General features: G+C 36.2%; 2 protein-coding genes across 2 annotated transcripts; one reads left to right on the top strand and one right to left on the bottom strand.

The window, feature by feature from the left end:
• Window positions 1-42: 42 nt before the first annotated feature.
• Window positions 43-911, bottom strand: LOC130738546 (putative ripening-related protein 1). The gene has a single exon (XM_057590568.1). The coding sequence runs from the start codon at window positions 762-764 to the stop codon at window positions 198-200; it is 567 nt and encodes a 188-aa protein (XP_057446551.1). The 5' UTR covers window positions 765-911; the 3' UTR covers window positions 43-197.
• Window positions 912-5,179: 4,268 nt separating this feature from the next.
• LOC130738544 (FBD-associated F-box protein At4g10400-like) lies at window positions 5,180-6,890 on the top strand. Its single transcript, XM_057590565.1, has 3 exons — window positions 5,180-6,072; window positions 6,167-6,346; window positions 6,436-6,890. The coding sequence occupies exons 1-3, from the start codon at window positions 5,368-5,370 to the stop codon at window positions 6,727-6,729; spliced, it is 1,179 nt and encodes a 392-aa protein (XP_057446548.1). The 5' UTR covers window positions 5,180-5,367; the 3' UTR covers window positions 6,730-6,890.
• The last annotated feature ends 13,106 nt before the right edge of the window (window positions 6,891-19,996 follow it).

Genomic DNA, 19,996 nt, shown 5'->3' with positions numbered 1-19,996 from the left:
CAATGGTTTTTGACTAAGAACGAAAACATATAGGATCTGAGCTCTATGAAAGTATTTAGTCTATTTAGTAAATGAAAATACATGAGTTACAATAGAACGATAACATATATACTAAACATATATGATGAGAAACACAAGTACATAACATCACTTAATTACAGCATAGAAACACAGCACAGGTTTCAACTTCGTCAATTTCAAGCATCAGACCATGTAATGTCCAGGCCACCCCATTGATCTTCAGGCACACCCAAGGCTTTCCACACAGCCTTGGAGGCATCAACAATGTTGTTGGGACATGGGGGTTGGTAATCATGATCTTCATCACATCCCTTTCTGGAGTCACACTCATCAACCACCATGGCCACCACACTTCTTCCATTGGCACTAATAGTAATGTTGTTGAGGCACCTGTTTCTGTCGTTGAACCATCCTGTGGAAAGTGCAACAACTGGTGTGTCATCAGAATGGTACTGGTGGTCACATTCTGAAGGGCCACCTCCATCTCCTCCCTTTTGGAAACTATTAAGTGTGAGATATGCCTTGGTGTTAGTAGACACTGGTGGAGAGCACTCATAAGTTGTGTACATTCTTCCTTGTACACAGCAATCAGAATCATTCTCTTGGTTGCATTGTCCAGGAGGGGCTTTTTTTCCTCTGATTCTACCACTTGGGCGACACTTTTGTGCTTCAGAAAACATGCAGTTTGTGATAACCAGAAAACTCAGAAAAAGAAAGGATGCCTTTATGCAAAAACTCTTCATCTTGTCACTCTTTTTCTTTTCGGATGTGCTTTTCCTGAATGCTTGATGGATGAATTGGGATTTTGATGGCTATATATAGAGGTTAATTCCTCCACCAACACCAAGTGATATACAACACTATATGATTGTTTTTGTGGTCAAAGAACAAGGTTTACCTTGTTTAGTGACGAGTACAGCCTCTAATTTGTTCCTTTATGCCTATATAAACTGTTGAGGAGAGAGTGGAAGATTTTTTAAATGCATGCTGTGGAGTGTGGGGTTTCACTTTCAATTGTCCTGAAACGCAGGGGAGTTAAATTCCAATTCCAATTCCAATTATGCAATATTTAAGTTGAATTTTGAACGCTAACTAGGATTTGCTATAATTTTGTATTAACAATTAAAGATCTAGGTACATGCTTGGTCAATAGTGAATGGTATTGTCGCCGTGGTCGCTTATTCATTACAAGACACTAGAAATTAAACCCGTGCGTTGCACGGGTTCGTTTTTAATTTGTATTTTTTAATTGTAATATTTAAATTTGCAGAAAGGTAAGAAAGTTATTATTTAGAAGAAGATTTAGAATTAAATATAATTGAGTTATGATATTCTCACACTTTCTTTCTCTAATAAGGGAAAAAAGGATCAAACAGGTAGATTTCTTTTTTTTTCTTCAACGGAAGAAAAAATAGGTAGATTTCTATTGAGATTGAAATAAGAGTAGTTTTTTTTTTATATAAAAGAAATTTAATTACTTACTTAGATTAGTATTGAAATGAACGTGGTAGTCTACTATTTTTTTTTTCTAATATTGATTTAGTCATTGCAGTAATGTTATCAGTTGTGCTAATTTTTTTTTTATCAAGATTGATGTGGTTGTTTACCATTGCTGGTGGCATAGAAGTTCTTTTAAAATCACTTCCACGAACATAAAAAATAGATTCTATCTAACTGCAAGATGGACGTCATTTGTTCCCTTTGAATGATTAAGTTGCTATTTTTTTTTCCATAATATGACAATATTGAGGAGTGAAAGATTCCTATTTCTTATCAAGAATATAGTGAGTACTACATTTTACACTTATCTTTCTAGTGCAGTATATAAATTTATGTGGCTCACACTTTGTTACTAATTTGTGTCATATAAATATAGAAATGATGATATATTTGTATGATTTCAATTGAATGAGAAGAATTGTTTAGTAAATTACCATATATGTGAAACTCACAGTTTTATTTTCCAATCATCTGTAACGGGGAAATATCACTAAGTAATGTGTGTTTCTTGTTGTTGTTGGTGATCTTTCTCCTGCAATAAAGAAATAAGAATGAGTAATTTAAAAAAGCAATTTTGAAATTAACTAAAATAATTAAAAATGACATACTTGTTGAAGTAGTTAGAGACAATTGTCATTTTTTTCTCACCAACAACTGAAGTCTAAGAAATATGAATAATTTGAGTTTGTGAGTGATTTCACTGGTTTATTTATATAGAGATATAATAGATGCATGGTTCAATATAATACATTTCATTTTTTATTTATTTAATGTAGATAGTTGAATAGCCTCCTGACACTAACAATTTTATTCAGTTTTTGACACTGGTATTGCCATCATGCCACTATTTTTAATTTAATGTTAGTTTTTCTTCGGAGTTACTATATTAAGGAATTCTAAGAGTTTGCGAGTTTAAGAAAAATAGACATATATTCCTGCAGAAAATTGGACTGCAAACTAAGACCATTGCATATCAAGATTTATTTTGGCGGAAGTATGCTTTATTGTTAATAGTTTTTTTTTCTTGGACTAAATTGATATTAGTTTAAAATTAACATTAAATTTGATTTTAATTTAAGGTACTGTGCTAAAACCATTTGCAGATATAACTTTGTGGTCTGTTACACTTTTGGCATGAATGTTACTCTTTTGCTTATACATTTGATATTTATTAAGTTTAAAACTGAAATCGTTAGTGCACAAGTTTCCACTACCCGTTCATTCACTCACTAAGCTATCTCATTAAAACACCAGTTTTTTTACTAATATATATAGATAGATAGATATTTTTTTTTGGAAAAACCAAATATATATATAAATAATTACTTTGGGAAATAAGAGCCCCAAGTACAATATAGATAGATGTATATTGATAGAATTTTTTTTATTTTAAAAGTATTTTATCTAAATTATTTAAGAATAAATATTATTTTGTTTTTTATTTTGATTTTTTGAATTTGTCAAATGCAAAGCTCAAGCCAATTTTAAGTCTATGAATGTTGTTATTTAATATAAGTAGTTGAATAGGTTTTTATAATACAATTTTTTTCAGTTTTTAGTTTATTAAATATTTTATTTTTTAATGTATTTAATATAAAGGTATGTGAGCTTTTATGGTTTAATACATATGTGTATTTGTACTTAATACTTAGCTCAAGTGAGCTTTACTAATATATATAGATAATAGGAGCCCAGTTTCCTTGCAGTGGACAAGTTACTACTACCTTACCCCGTTCCTATTTAACTCACCAAATAAATAAAGAAGAGAAACACATATATTAAGAAATACAAATAATTTTGTTAATTTTCAGAAAAAATAATTAATTGTCTTCCTATTTTACCCTCTAAAATGTTTTTTTTATCTTTTCTCATTTATTACTCATAAGAGCGCTGTTAGGAAAAACAAAATTTAATGTTATCTTGAATGCTAAGTTTACAGCTAAGGAGACTGTTAGTAACAATTTTTTTTATTCAAATAGGACGGTTAACAAAAAGCGAGGGTAGTATTAAGTATTAACTTAGAAGACAATTAAATTAAATGGTGTGGTCATATTCACTTAATCAATTGAAGAGATATCTATATAAAAATAATATTTTTCAACTAGAGTTAATGACCCAACACTATCATTTGTGGCGGAGGGAAGGGGACACGGTGATGACATGACCCCTTAACTTTTCAACTATAGTCTTTCACATGGAATATTTATGTATGCAAGCTCTAGAAATCGTTATAAACATGTCATTCTCTTTGATTTTAGCCTCTTAGTCTCAAATTACCGCGCTTGTCGTTGGATATCATTCTAGGGGTTGTTATGAACACTTCATCACCCTAAATTATACCCCAATAACGAAAAAAACAAGTGATGTCACCCCCCTTCTAAAAAATAGCTATGCTATGGTCATTGAAAGTTCTGCAATTGTTGAGAAGGACCAAAACAATCATACAATGAGGGTGAAGACAAGGAACGTTGATGAAGAAGGTCAAGGGAACATGACGTATCTTGTTTTTAGCGATTGTTCGACGTCAATATTTGTCAAAACTGATTGGATACCTCTGCTTGAAGGTTGATTTGAAGAGTTTCCTCCTCCACTCGTAATTATGTTGGCATAACTTTGTGACATGACTGAGGGAGAGTAGTTACTTGGGAGTCTCCAAATTGTTCATATATTCACCATTCAACCATTTTCTCTCTGTTCCCGAGGGTTAACTCAAGTGGTAAGAACTAAAAGACATAAGGATTGGGGAAATAAAGAGTGAAGGGGTTAGAGTTCAAACCCAGAACTAACGGGTGGTTGGTTCAAGTGGTACATGCTTGATTCCCCTTAAGCAAGGTCTCGAGTTCGAGTCTTGTTGATGAAAAACACCATATTGGGAGAGTTAGTCACACCATGATGTGAATGTTCCTAACTCGAACAAGATTGCCTCCGAAGGACACCTGACTTAGACCAAATAATTTACTAACACTTTTTTTTTGAACAAAATTTACTATCATTACTATCAATACATATATTTTTAAATTAAAAAAAGAAAAGAAAAAAGAGATAAATTTGAGTGTGAGTAGGGGCGCACATGGACCGGGTTAACCCAATAAATTCATCCAACCCAATCCGATCCAATGGTAAAAATGCGGGTTGGATTGGGCAAACGGGTCCATCAGATGGATTTTATTACGATCCAATCATCTTTAGATTGGATATCGGATTCCGTAATAATCCATCCAAACCAACCCGAAATCCAATCATGTAATAATAATATATTATTTCATATATATATATTTAATAATTTTAATTTTTACCTAACCTATTAGTCGGGTATGTAATTTATGGAGACTTGGAGTTCTACTATTGAAGTGATATTTTTAGAGACTTTGAGACTAATTTGTTTGTAATTACTTGTCATATTTAAAAACTTGAAGTATTTATTTTGTTATGTGTTTGTATAAATGTGTGTAGACAATAGTGATGAACTTATGATGTAATCGCATGTTAGAGACTTAAAATACTTGTTTTTTTAATTATTTTTCAATATTTCAGATTTATTTTTATTTTAATATAACGATCCAACCAATCCATCCAAACCAACCCGAAGATTGTCGGATTGGGTTAGTTCAAATTTATAGAATTGTAAGTGAAAATTCATAAAATCCAACCCCCAACGACAGGAAAGTGAAAATTCACGAGATACACAGACACCGTGAAATACGTTTAGGGTTTAGCTCCGCTGCAAAGCCCTTAACATTCATTCCCCTACTATGTACGGTGGTCTGAGACCATGCCGGTGAACGGAAACTGTAAGACTCAGTTGCAGTGATTTGCAAATTCGAATTCATCTTCTAGACTTCTAAGATGGTCGATACGATTAGCATTTTACCAGATTCAATTCTCTGTGACATTCTTTCCTTTCTCCCAACCAAGCAAGCCGTTGCAACCAGCGTTCTCTCGAAGCGGTGGAAGCCTCTATGGCTTTCAGTCCCAACTCTCGACTTCGACCATGTTCTACTCTACAACAATGAGGACTCTGCTCGCTTTGTTCAGTCCGTATATGCAGTCATCCTCTTCCGAGATCAACACCAACCTATCCACAAATTCCGCCTCAACTGTGCCAATTGTGATCATCTTGATGTTGTCAATGTCAACGCATGGCTTCATGCTGCGGTGCAACGCCGAATTCACCACCTAGATATCTCCCTCAGCTTTGATCAACCAAAATCGTTCATCTCCCCCGTCATCTTCAGTTGCAAAACTCTCGTGGTTCTCAAGTTGCAGGGGGTAACATTGAAACCTCTTGACTCCACTGTTGATCTTCCATTGCTTAAAATCCTGCATCTACAACAAGTGTTTTTCAAAAATCGCGGATGTCTCGCCGAGCTTCTTACCGGGTGCCCTGTCCTTGAGGATTTCAAAGCAGATAATTATGGTTCTGCTACTCAGGTCACCACTAGTAAGGAGTTTCAAACTTTGCCCAAGTTGGTCAGAGCTGAAATTTCAGTTATACCTGCACCTTCGCTCATGATTGTGGTTAACAATGTCAAGTTTTTGCACTTACACTGGGTAAGGTGATTTATACATCATTCAGTTTCTCTTTATTTTTAAGGAAAATGGGATACTTATTTCTTGCTTGTTAATGCTATTGTGACTAATGCAGTTTGGTGGTTGGATTTGGAAACTCTATTGCCACGGTCGAGACAAATACCTCCAGTTTTTCTCTATGTTTCACAATTTAACCCGTCTTGAGCTTTCCTATTTGCATTGTTATAACGATGGGTATCAGGTAGTGGAATTTCTCATGAATTGCCCTAAGCTTCAAGTTCTTGTCATTAACCAGGTTTGTTTAGATTAGAGGCTTAGAACGATTTCTATTTTTCGACACTTTTTCACACGTTTTCATTTATTTATTGTGTTCATTGTTGACAGCCACATTATGAAAAATGTGCGTGTGATGGAATTGAAGAAGTAGGAGATTTGCAATACCCTTCATCAGTTCCTGAATGCATTCTATTACACCTTATAAGTTGCTGTTTAAATGATTATAGAGGCAACAAAGGTGAGTTTCAATTTGCAAGATATATTCTCCAGAATGGAAGATTGTTAGAGAGGATGACAATATGTAGTGATTCTACAGTAAATCGACAGAGAAAGCATAAGAATTTTAAACAATTATCCTCCTGCACGAGGCATTCCGCCACTTGTAAACTTTCCCTTAAATGATTACAAACTACATTTTGTAGCTGCAAGTAGTTTCTTCCTTTTAATTAGTTGCTATCTACATATGAACCTTGTCTTAATTTGATCATCGAACTTGTTCTTTACTGATGATTAATTGCAAATTAAAGATGTTGAGCTCTAGATTGAGGTTATTGTATGTCAAATTTTGATCTTGTGTGAACCTCCATGGTAGGTAAGTGTGAATTCTCTCTCAAACAAGGGCAGTTGCACTCAAATATCAAACATTTAGTTGTTTGTTAAAATTTAACTCTCTTTTCGGTTTGGTAGTATTAATTTTTTATTATTGTTGTGTATGCATGTTGTAGCAGAATCTGGTCAGAAACTCAGAGTTAAGATTTTACCTAAGATAATGTTATCTTTTCAATAAGAAAGGTTATGACTTGTACCAGTATCTCGGGTTGTCAATAGCGCGCTATAGCAGATTGTTAACCTCAGGGAAAATTTTGAGAGATATTATAGGGTTTCTGTTCGCAAACTTTATGAAAATGTCTGGTTGTAGTAAAAACCCTTACTCAGCACCTTTCATCTCTTCTCTGTTTGAGACTCCGAGTTAACCCATCATCGAGACACCAACGACCAGCCACCACAAAACCCTGTAGTGACCCTCCCTTTTCAGTCTCTAAGTCTAGTAGTAGCTATGGAAGGTCAAGTAGTAGCTATGGAAGGATGCGGTCTTCTCTTTTTATACGTTTTGCTTGTTCTTTTGTGATTTATTTTGTCTCTATGGTCAGACACAATAACTATTCTCTTCTAGTTCTTGTTTTTCCTCATTTTTATTTGTTTTGTTGGTTCTTTTTAGTATGTTTTGTTTAAGATCTCTACAACTTTTTAATGTTAATTATGAATGTCAGTGTTTGGGTATTTTTTAGCATTATATATGCATATATGGGTATAAATTGTATAAACTGTATTAAAAATTCAATATATTTGGGATCCCGCTATGTGCTATATAGCATTTTTGGGGTTGGCTGCATCGCTGCTATTCGGGATTTTGACAACATTGCCAATATGAAGTATGTTGCTTGGCAAGGCTGAATACGAACAGCGTACAAAGCATACAATTGCTACTTGTGCATCGTGCTTTTATGTTGCTTTGTCGCTGAACAGCCAAGTGTATAGAGGGAAGGAGTAATGGTTGTGCAGCCATTGCATTTTTTTTGGGAAGTTTATGTTGTTAGCCTGTCTTTCACTTGAATGACTAAGGATAAGGTCCGTTTTTCACTCTTTGTAGTCTTAATTTTATTTAATTTTTTGTGTGAAAACATTGCCTTTCTATTATTTCTTTGATGATATCAACTTGCTTGGTTAATGGTTCATATCTTCATGAGATCTTAGGCTCTTGATGAGTTTTTTTCCTGGCTAATTTGAATAATTGGAATATTGGAAGGCTTTACTGGGAAGTCCACTTCACTTCAGCAGTCTTCATTCCTCGAAATCATGGAGGATTAGTCTGGAGATGGAGCTGATATGAATGAATTTTTTTACAATAAGATGTTAGCAGTGTAGTGTGTCAATACATTAACAAATTTCTACTTTTAACTTGACGTACTCCTTCAGAAATGTTAAAATCTAGTGGGCATATCCCTTATACATAACACACACCATAGCTGGTTCTATGAGTCTAAGACCATGCAAATCTGCTTTCAACAATCAATACACGATGTTTGCCTGAACCTAGAACACGCAAATGTCTTCCTCTCATTTGTTTTTGGTCTGTGTTGAACTTTTAATGGTTAAGCTAATCTGATATTTCTAGGAGTAGATCGATGATTTTGACCCTTTTGCTTGTAATTTTTCTCAGAGGCATGACTAAGTAAGATATTCAAATGGTGTATTCTAGAGTTTCATCTCCATTTGCTATTATTTGAAGCAGGTTTTGTAGGTTCTATAATTTTTTCAAAATTTTCTAAGATCCGCTTGCTTGACTAGTCTTAGTTTGGGAATCAAGGCCTTTGAGATTTGATAGTGTCATTTTCTTCTCATCTAATGTTAATACCAGTTATATAATCATTTAGATTGTTCGGCTTATGTCTATGGAGGAAAAGCAGAACAAGCTGAAGATCAATGCAGTATTTTGATGTAGGATGTTTTTCTTTCTTGTCATCTAACTTCTCTTGTGATTGATATTTTTTTGGGGTATTCTTGACTCTTGAGCTTGTGCAGGAGTCTAGGTGCATGCTGTTAACTTTTCTCTATGTTATTGCATGTCAATTAACATGACAATGTAATCATATGTTTGACTGCTCTTGGTTAAGTTTTTGCAATGTGATTTTTTTTTGCACCACCTTAGTTATTGCCATGCTACTTTCTTTTATGTAGGCTCTGTTTTGTCATTTTTGAAACTTCTATTTAAAGGGCCAAGTTTTAATTATGAAGTTATATTCCAATCACTAAAGCCATTATTGTTGTTGTGTTTTTGTTACACAAGATGGTGCAGTCTCTTCATATATCACATCATTGTAATGGTGGTAAAATTTTTAGCTTGCTATGTTTGCAGCAATTTAAGTATTCCCATTGCGTGTTGAAACAACAATTCTTTTTATTCTTATTTACTATAAATTTATTACTAGTTTTCAATAATTGTTGAGCAAGAAAGGGGAATGGTATTCTGGTCAAGAAGTAGGCATTGCCATGTTTCACCTCAAAGTTAAAAATATGCAAAACAGTCTTGGTCATATGAAAGGAAATATTCTGGGTATTGTTACTCTTACCTTGTTCACATGCTTATCTACTAATGGAGGAAGGTCAAATTTAGGTTTTCAACCTCCAAATAGAGATCCTTTCAATGTTCTTCCCATTAGGAGTAGTCTAAAATGAGCTGACATCACAAGCTTCACCTTTGGCACACCAAGTGTTACAGTCAATCCCCATCCCTATGCGAAACAAAGAAAGGCAATGAAATTCAAATCTAGTTAGGGATGGCAGCGAGGAGTGCCAATGGGTACATATTTGTACTCATGCCTGCCCGTTCCCAAATGATTATCAGTTTAATGGGTTTTAGTTGAGTTTGAATATCACGGGTACCCTCGGATATTTGTATTCGTGTTTTTTTTCCCCAAATGTGACTGCCCTCTACATCAATAATCTGATATTTTATTGAGTAAAAGTGTAAAACAGTGATTTTGGCTCTTTTAGTACAAATTTTGCTTAGAGGAACAACTATTTAGTAAGATATTGAAATGGTGTATTCTAGTGTTAGTTTAGGAATCAAGGCCTTTTAGATTTGATAGTGTCAATTTCTTCTCATCAAATTTCAATAGCGGGTATAGACGTATAGTGAAATCATTTAGATTGTTTGCCTTATCTGTATGGAGGAAAAGCAGAACAAGCTGAAGATCAATGCAGTATTTTGATATTGGATGTTTTTCTTTCTTGTCATTTAACTTTTTCGTCTTGAGATTGATGTTTTTTTTGGGTATTCTTGACTCCTGAGCTTGTGCTGGAGTCCAGGTGCATGCAAGTGTGTAAACTTTTCTTTATGTACATGTCAAAAACATGACACTGAATCATATGTTTGACTGTCCTCTTGGTTCCGTTAAATTTTTGCAATGTGATTTCTTTTTACACCACCTTATCTATTTCCATGCTTCCTTTCTTATATGCAAGTCTCTGTTTTGTCTATTTTGAGGGTCAAATTTTAATTATAAAGTTATTTTCCAGTCACTAAAGCCATTCTTTATTGGTGTGTTTCTGTTACACAAGATGGTCTAGTCTCTTCATATATCTCATCATTGCAATGGTGTTAGTATGCAAAATTTTAAGCTTGCTATATGTTCCCCACTATCTAATTATGTTCCCATTGCGTTTTGAAACAGCAGTTCTTTTATTCTTATTTACTATAAATTTGTTACCAGTTTTCTATAATATTGATTATTGAGCGAGTTAATTCCAATGATCTAGTAAAATGGATTCCTAGTACCATGTTTTAGTTTACATTTACATTGCTTTGCACGTTGAAGATGATCTGCCATGCATACAGAGGGGGTGCTTTAAATCTCATCTTTTGTGGTGACTACACCCTTTACCTATTCAGTTCAAGTGAACAATGAGTGGGAATAATGTAATGTTGCTATTCTACGTAGAAGTTCCATTTTTGACATGTAAGAGTAAACAAGCTGTTGGGAAGTGGGTTGAATGGTCTCACTTTGGCGAGAGTTTACCTTGACTAAAATTAGCATATAAAAATAGCTGAAATGGCCATTGGTAGTTCAGACCGAGATCGGTTTTCAGTCGAACACAGCCGGGTCGATTTGATTTTATGACATTACTCCGGAGAATAAACTCTTTCCTTGAAAGAAAAATGAAGCTACAACAATTATCTTGGAATGTGAATGATGTCCTTCCCTCATGAGATTGAAAGCTTTGTTAATGTCATCAAGTGGCAAATTGTGTGTTATTTACTCATTAATATGGATATCCTGCATATTAATCAATAATCATAAACAATTATGTGCTAAAAACCCTGCTTGAAGGAATGCATCTCTACACTTAAACTTGTAAGTAATAAAGTGAAGAATAAATGGGAAAGAGTTTGTTTTGGGTTTGAAAAGGTAACGGTTTGAAAAGGTAACGCTTTGATCTCGTATGGCATGTTAAGCAAAAACTGCTAGGGTTTCAGTCGCACCTTCTCATGTGTAGTGGCTAGATCCTTTCACGGCGGCATGATGGTGGCATGTCTTCATCCAGTTCCTCTCGTCTTGGATTGTCCTATTTTGCTCTTGTTTTTGCCTTGATATACTCTTCCTTCACTTTTTGTTCTTCCCTCTTCCTCCGTCTATATTCTTCATGGACACACATTGCTTTGCTAGTGGGTTCCCCTTTCACAAGCATTGTAGTGTTAGGAGGCAGGTCTCACGGCCAAGGTTCGTCGGGTGATCAAGGGCTTGGGCTAGATGGTGGCGATGCAGACAAAGGGAAGCCAAAGGATAGGTTCGTCAATTTGAAACAAAGGTTGGTATCTGTCATACCAGAGAGCGAGTCGGGTAGTACGCATCAGACTTCCACGCGTTGGTGCTCGACTATTTTTATTTATGGAATTGGGAAAATTATCGGCTATCACTAGATTTGCGAGTTTTTTACTCCTTTTGGGAGACTTCTCAACGTCTTTGTTCAATGCAATCGAAAGATTGAGAGGCATTTCAGGTTTGGGTTCGTTCCTCTTTTTCTTCAGAGAATCATGCTTCTTCTACTATTAGGGTGCTTAATGGATTGAGACTGGGTTTGGCACGTTTACCAGTAGAGGTGTCTAGATTCCCGAAGGACGTGGCAAAGTATGCACTATTTTTTCGGGGTTCTTGCGTTAAAGGTTTTTCTTCAAAGGTGGCCGGATTCTCCTAGTTTAGCGGCGGTCTGCTCCCTTCTATAGGTCATGGCGAGATGTTGTAGCGAGGGAGCCAACAGATTGATGTCCTGTGTTTCGTACAGAAGAGGAACAGGTGATTTATGGTTCTGCTCAGGTTTACTATTCGGGTGCTAGGATAACAAACAAGGCTCTTTTTCGCTGAAATCGCTTTTCGGGATATTGATTTTGTAGTGGAGAAGGGCGCCCTAGTTTCCGAGGTCACTGTTTTCCTAGCAACCCTTTTTAGATGCTTCATGTCGTCTTTAGAGAGCGATTTGGGTGGAAATATTGGGGAGGGAGTTATTAGTTCTCTTCTTTTGAGTGCTAATGTTGGTGTGGGGGTTTTGTAATAGTTAATCGTTCCATAACCCCTTCTTTGGCTCATTCATTGAGTCTTTCTAGGGTGGCTGAGCCTCGAAGGAGAGGGCGACTTAAAAAAGTGACTAGAAGAGGTAGGAAGAAGGAGTTAGGTGTTGAGCTTTTGTCTTTGCAGGAGGGGCGAGAATCATCTGAGTGACATTTTTTCATCTTTAGAGGCGTCAGCTCATTCGTCCCTAGTTCTGGATTTTTCTTGTGGGTACTTTACTAGAGAATTCAAGTGTGAGTTAAAGTCTCACACTAATGAATTATATATTGGTGAGGTGAAAATTTTATGAGAAATGTCACCCACAAACACAATTAAAATCTCTTATCTATAATACAATAAAGTTGTCCCCAAGCCATCCATGTCTTAGATCTTTAGACACATTTGTAATCTTTATATGGAGAGAGAAATAACATCTCATGCTAAACTTTGTAATGTATTGTTTTTTTCTTACAGCAACGGTAACATGATTTGTGTTGCATTTCATCTTAAATAAGCAATACAAGTGAAGCTCATGGAAGCAAAGAAGGGATAGACTAGCTTAATCAACATGCAAATACTCAGGCACATCACAGACAAAAACACATACAAGTAGGGAGAAAGAGAGAGTTTTGTCTGGATAAGGTTATATTAACAGTCTATATAAGCAAAAGACAACTTTGTCTAGTAGTTCTACGTAAGTCTACATGAAATCTAATGGCTCTTTAGTGCTGTTCATGTATAATTATTCAATATCTGCTTTATCTGTAGAGTCATTCTAATAACTAACCAATCATTATTATCTAAGAAACAAATTTCTCGTATCCACGAAATTTCAAGATAGCAAATGCAGCACAAGCGTGATTACACATCGTCGATATATCTCATCAGAATTGTTTTGTCCTGAGTGTTTGCTTGCTTGCCTTTGATTTAGTTTCTTGAGAATGTGGTCGTTCTCTCCTTTCTCGCCTCTGTATTCCCATTGTGGCTTTGGCGCCTTGTTGTTGGCGGAGTCGTCTTTGATGTTGGTTCATGGCAGTGTCCTTAGAGCCGGGTTTTGGTTAGTTCTTGCTTGAGGAGTTTTATTGCCAAGGGGTCAGTGGTGGCAAATCTGGATTGGTGGTGTTGTGGTGGGCGAAGGTAGTTTATGGGTCGTCTGTTTTTGGTGGGTGTGACTTTGCTTTGGATTCATTTATCTAGTATGCTGGTCCGGCCGAATCATCAGTGCGCCTGTACTCTTGGGTAGGATTTTATGATTTCGCTTTAGGATTTTAGTGCTTGATCCAAGTTCGAATCCTTGTTGACGATGTTGCTTGCGGTTTATCCTGCATTTTGCGCAGGTGCTTTTTAGGTGCTGTTGTTTTAAATGTTTTTATTTGAGGGTGCATCAAAGCATGTGCTTTTAGGCTTTATTATGTATTATTGGAGGGGATTTTGCTCACTTCATTGAGTATCGATTGTATTATCTATCATTCATCTAATATATATATTTTTTCTTAAAAAAAAGAAACAAATTTCTTCTTAAAGTAGTTGTAGAGAATCAATTGAGAAAAAAAAAACAACAGCTAGCCTCAAATGCCCAACTTATCAGGAATTGGATGAACAACAATATATGTCCCGACAAGAAGAATGGAGATGTTGAAGAAGAAAATCAACATGAAATTATCAAGAGCATGAATATAAATATGTAGAAAAGCGAAAACAGACCGTATCCATGATGAAGTTGACATAGAACGAATCCATGAGAAATTTGATCTTTTAAGCCAATATTCGCAATTTCTCTTAATTTAATGAGTGTTATTCTGGAAACTAAAGAAGTGGCCCCAGTAGGACCCACCTTCCCACTAGATACAACCGTGGGCCCCACAACCTAGGAGTTGACTTCCTCCAACCACCCTAGAAACCTAGGGGCCTAAGCCTATCCCAAGGAGGGTTCCGAACCACAGGATCTCTCTGCCACCGCTGGAATCGCAGGTGATCCGACGGCTGGGAGGGACCCGTGCACTGGCCATGCATGACGTTGCATGGCCGAACCCTAGCTCCAAGGCCAGTATATAAGGGAGGTATCCCTCCATTCTAAAGGTAACTCATCTCTTCATCTCTTCACTCACTCACTCTCGTTCCTCTACTTACTTTGACATTGGAGTCTCTTGCAAGAGCCCCTCCCGGGACCTTCTCCAACCGTCTCAGCTTCACCCTGCTTCACCGTGTCCCCCACCTTCTTCCTACACTCGGTCTTTAGGGTAGTTTGGTCGCTCCCCGATCAAGTGTCTACTTTTTAATGATGAAATGTTAGAAAAGTAAATTATATACACTACAACAAAAACTATTTTTAGTGACAATATAGCGGTCCTTAAAAAAAAGGACAATACTATAGCAGCAATAATTCATATAAAAAATTAAAAATTCCTTGCAATTAACTAGATGAGCATGATGAAATAATAGCTTCCTTCAAACAGATGGTGATGATGCAAGCCTAGGGATGAGTATTGGTTGGAGACCACCCCAACAAGACCTGGTCAAGCTTAATGTCGATGGAAGTTACTGCGAGGAGGCTAGTGTGATGGGAGCTGGGGGTTTGCTTCGTGATCACAGGGGTAATTGGGTTAGCGGTTTTCAGCACAAGAGTAACTGTGGTGACGCCTTTCTAGCTGAAGCCATTGCTCTGCGTGATGGTTTGCAGCTAGCTTGGAATCTTGGTACCCGCAAGTTGCAGTGTGAGTCGGATTGTCAAACCCTTACTCATGCAATCCAAAATAGATCTCAGGCCCTTGCGCAAGATCAGCTTCTTCTGGTTAACAAGATTAAAGCTCTCTTGCAACTCCAATGGCAGGTTCGTCTCAACTGGGTATCGCGCGAGGTTAATTCAGCAGCCGATTGGCTAGCTGTCATGATTCAGCCCTGGGTTTTTCTATGGTGAACTCGCCTGACCTGGAGCTCCAAGCTAAGTTATCATCCTCAAAGATGCCCTAGGCATTCCTTAGTTTTTGTTCACTGTATTTACATTTCCGATGTATCAAAAAGAAAAACTAGATGTTAGTCAATATTAATTTAAAATAAGTTTTACACAATCATGCAATTGCATTCCTCCATTTTGCCAGCTCATAATTAATTTTGAATTTAAGTAAATTTAGAATAGGAAATGGAAGAATGTGATTGAATGACGTTAGTGCATAGAGTGCTATTTCTCTATTTTGACGATTGTTCTCCCGTCTCCATCTTCATTCGTGTTACTGCGCTTTGTACGCCTTCAAGCTTCTTTCATTGATGAGTTTCCAATCCATCATTTCTTTCGATTTCACTTTGTATTCGTCGACTGCTTTGTTTAGAAATCGAAAATGCACTTATTCTCGTTCTGGTGGTGGTGGTGTATATTTGACAAACTTAGCTATGAGAATCTAGAAGGCATTAGTCTATTTTTGTTTGGAATTCGTTTTTTTTTATCCTATTAGTATATATTATCACATTGTGTTGTGACATGATTCTGATAACTATAACCTGCTCAAAATCATCATAGATTCATAGCTATGACATGATTCTGATCACTATATTGCTTCATCACTCAAATATGATATTGGCTTTGTTGGTTTGAAATCTACCCCCTCTCTGGAAGCAATATACTGTTTTTATATATCGAGAACGAGTAGTGACTCTTTGTCTAACTACAAGATGACACATTCAATAATAACATTGTGTCAACGCACCAGGTGCTTCTGGGACTGTTTGTGTGCATGGAATATCTCATTTCTTGGATATCCTGGCGGAAGTGAGTACCTAATTTTTGGAGAAGCCTCAAACATTCTTTTGGATATTGTAAGTCCTTAGTTATTACTCATTAACCCTTGTTTCCTCAACTAAGCAACACAAACTAACATGCATATGCTCTTTATTTATTTATTTTTCAGGATTACAATGCCAAGCTCTGTGTTAACTGCATTAAGAATGAAACGAAAGAGTAAAAGTTGGTGTCTCCGAGTTCAATCTCTTTAGCCAATTATTTCATTTTATTTTGTATATGTCTTTTTCACTAAAGATTTAGGTAAGTCATGATATACTCCCTCCGTTCCTATTTATCTGTCCAAGAAGAGATGATTCACACAAATTAAGGAAAACAATTAATTGTGTTGATTTTCATAAAAGTATTATTTGTTTTCCTATATAACCCTTTAGAATGTATTTTATCTTTCTTCATTTATTGTTTCTCCAATGACATTTCTTGGAAAAACATCAATTAATGCTCTCTTAAAACTCTAAGTGGACAGATATATAAGAACACAATTTTTTCTTCAAAGTGGACAGTTAATAAGGAACGGAGGGAGTAGGAGATTAAGAATTTGATTTTGTTCCAGATCGGTGCTTCTGTACTCCTTGATTGGTCCAGACATTTTCTGATGCTTGATTATGACACCTTTTTCTCTACCTTTACTGATCCAATTGTGAGGTAATAGTCCTTTCCCTTTGAAGGTCTTTCTAAGCCATTCATCAGTTTATTTATCAGCAATGTCCAATAAAAAAGCTTTATACTTTACTTCCTGTGCTCTCACATGTTCCAATCAATTCTAAGTCTTTGCCTCTATTTGCATTCCTTAAGCTTATGAAGTATTTGCTTCTGGTTGCAGGCTGATAAGAACAGTCAGAGGTTTAAACAGGTATGCAGCATACCTGCTCCCTTTCAGGTTCAACCAGGATGATTAGTGAATTCGCATATTTTTTGTGTTTGACCTGGTTTGTATGTTTCTAAATGGTCGCTAGGTGTGATCTATGACTCCTTTTTTTCTGTCCAGATCAGAAACTAGATCCTCTAATGTACTATTTTCAGAATTTCTAGCTTTTAGATCCATTTCCTTGTCGACGTGTGGTTGCTTCTCAATTTTATGATTATGGAAAGCCAAGCGCTTTAAGGGCCGTTAGGATACGGCTTATTAGAGCTTATTGGAGCTTATCTACTAAGAAAACACTAAATAAGCTCCAATAAGTGCTTTTTTGTTTGCTTCCAAACGGGAAATCAATTGGTTTCAGCTTTCTCACAGCTTTAACTTTGAGAGACCTGAGTGTTGGGATACAAGAAGATCATGGGTCGTGTAATCGTGTTTCATTGTTTCTGGATGGACAGATTTTGGAATATGCTTGTACCTTTACAAGAAATATTGTTTTTAAGTAGTGTGTTGCTCACCTTAACATTTGATTTAACTCTTGGCAGATCAGATCATTACTCTCCAATCTATCTTCATCTGGAACCACAGGTAAAGATTGTCCCTTAGAACATATCAGGCAGAGACTACCATTTTAATGATTTTTTGGTTTATATTTTGGCTCTCATCAAGATATCCAAAAGCTCTACCTTGACTCAACTTGCACCTATTGCTGGCCTACAAATTTAGTCTGAGAAAATTTCAAGTTTATTCTTTTCTTTTTATTGTTAGCGAACCACTATAGACTTGGTTATAGAGTCTCTTTGAACTTAGATATTAGAACGCAATTGATTTGTAAAATCTCTAATTAAAATCATAGTTTTAATATAAACAAATAAACACAACGTAAGTAGTAGTCACGCTAATTTAAAAAAAAAAATGTTCAAAAGATAAAAAAATCAATTGAACTTGTATTAATATTCATTTAACTAATAGAGGTCTATAACTCTTCTACAACAAATCATGTAAATCAAGTAGCATGAATTTGTTTTAGTCTAGATCGACGTGGTTTCAACGATCCTACTCATTTGAATAAGATTGATGGTGAGTCAAACCAAAAGACAAATCTAACTCTAACCATATAAGATATTGACATGTTTCTTATGCCCATCTTTCCCAAAATAAGTGTCTATAATCTTCACAAATGCATGCACTGTGAGCAAACTATTGGACCCAGACACTTCTCAGCCGCCCTATCCTCCAAGCGGGTGGGAAGGCTCTGGTCAATCCCGCGACAGCGTTGAGGTCAAAATCAATCCACTGATGGCAAAGTAGTTTGATGGAGTCCGTAGCGTGGGCGTCACGGGAGGGGTTGAAGTCTCTGAAGTTGAACTGCCACATGAAGGACCAGCCGCCGGTGCCGAGGTCAGGGAGGTTGTCGGCCGCGTCAGAGGGTGTGAGGCCAACTTGGATGAGGTTGAGCACGTCGCGGAGGTTGCAGTCGTTATGAGGTTCTGCAGGCTTGAACATGACCCCGAAACTCTATATCCATGGAGATGAAAGACCTCACAACCAGATACTGATTATGATGTAACCAAAAACTAAAGATATGGATTATGAATATCTAATATTTTTTGAAATATAATATCTAATAAAATCTAATTTAATGGTAGTTGGAATTCAGTCATGCATCGCATGGATGTGCCGCTTATATTCATAATGCCCATAGGGCCTGGGTTTCAAGCATAGCTGTTAGTTTTGGGCATGGAGTTGTTTTCTACCGGAAGTGTTGGCTGGGGAGACAAGTATGAAGCATGCTTGGGATTTTGGCTTTAGGGAGGTGATCTGTGTTTCTGATTGCAGGAAACCGGTGGCTAACATCTCCAGTTATTCGGCACAGGTCACAATTCAACGTGTTCAGGTGTTGCTAGGTTGGGGTTAGGCAGTCCGCTTGTGTCCCGAGGGAGAAGAATAATATAGCAAACTTCTTGACTAGACAAGCTTCTAGAGAGGGTTCTTATCAGCGAGTTTGGCGGCTTCCTTCGGCGGATGTTATTGCGTCCTACTTTGATGCCTTAGACTAGTTTTTTGCTTTTGTTTAACATTTCTCTTGTAACAAAAAAAAATGTCTATAATAATAATAATTCTTATTATTATTATTTAATTCCTGGGTGAGATTTAGAGACTAAAACGACAACGTTAATTTACTTTTTTGGGTTTGTTTTGGCAAAAAAAAAATCTTTACAACCAAAACGACATCTACATTGGACAGATCAGTTCAGGTTAGGAAGGGACTCTTAGTAATATGGGTTGCAGTGGTTTGCCAACTATGGATACGAAGGAACGGTAAGGTTTTCTGGAAGGAGGAGATAGAATCGGGGGGTGGTTTTTTAGCAAGTTCGAATCAAAGCTTGGGTGTGGTTGAAGGCAAAGAATAAAAACTTTCATCATGCAATTTTTGTGTGGTATTGTGAACCATTTTCATGCTTTGTTGTTTTGTAATCTCATGAGATTTATGCAGGCTCTAGAAACTTGCTCTCACAGTAAATGTGAGACTTTTATGTAACGGGTTGGGGTACGCCTTGTACCCACCCCCTTCAATAAATAATTGCTTATAAAAAAATGTATCGTCATCCAATTATTCTCTCATTTCTCCCCTTAAATATATATCTCTAACTTTGTCATCTTAAATGTTAAAATCTTACATTTTTTCTCTTTCATCTTATTTCCAACTTAGAAAAATTAATTGAAACAACAAATAATTATGTGTCAATTGGAATAAAATGCACACAAACGTTAATATTAATACAAATGTAAAAAAATAAAAATAAAAGACATTGTATGTATGTACTTGACAAAGGGAAAGTGGTGCTTATACAGGTCTCCACCTCTAGAGAGATATAGAAATAAATGAAAGAGAAATGATGATATGAT

The sequence above is a fragment of the Lotus japonicus genome, chromosome 2 (genome assembly GCF_012489685.1).
Source record: "Lotus japonicus ecotype B-129 chromosome 2, LjGifu_v1.2".
In the NCBI taxonomy this organism is placed as follows: Eukaryota; Viridiplantae; Streptophyta; class Magnoliopsida; order Fabales; family Fabaceae; genus Lotus; species Lotus japonicus.
The sequence above is the reverse complement of the archived record's forward strand: the minus strand, read 5'-3'. Positions and strand labels throughout refer to the sequence as shown.

Bases quoted from the DNA above. Each gene is read 5' to 3' on its own strand.
- LOC130738546 (XM_057590568.1), bottom strand. From the start codon at position 764: ATGAAGAGTTTTTGCATAAAGGCATCCTTTCTTTTTCTGAGTTTTCTG.
- LOC130738544 (XM_057590565.1), top strand. From the start codon at position 5,368: ATGGTCGATACGATTAGCATTTTACCAGATTCAATTCTCTGTGACATT. The intron at 6,073-6,166 runs GTAAGGTGATTT...TGACTAATGCAG, and splicing joins AGTTTTTGCACTTACACTGG to TTTGGTGGTTGGATTTGGAA. The intron at 6,347-6,435 runs GTTTGTTTAGAT...CATTGTTGACAG, and splicing joins AAGTTCTTGTCATTAACCAG to CCACATTATGAAAAATGTGC.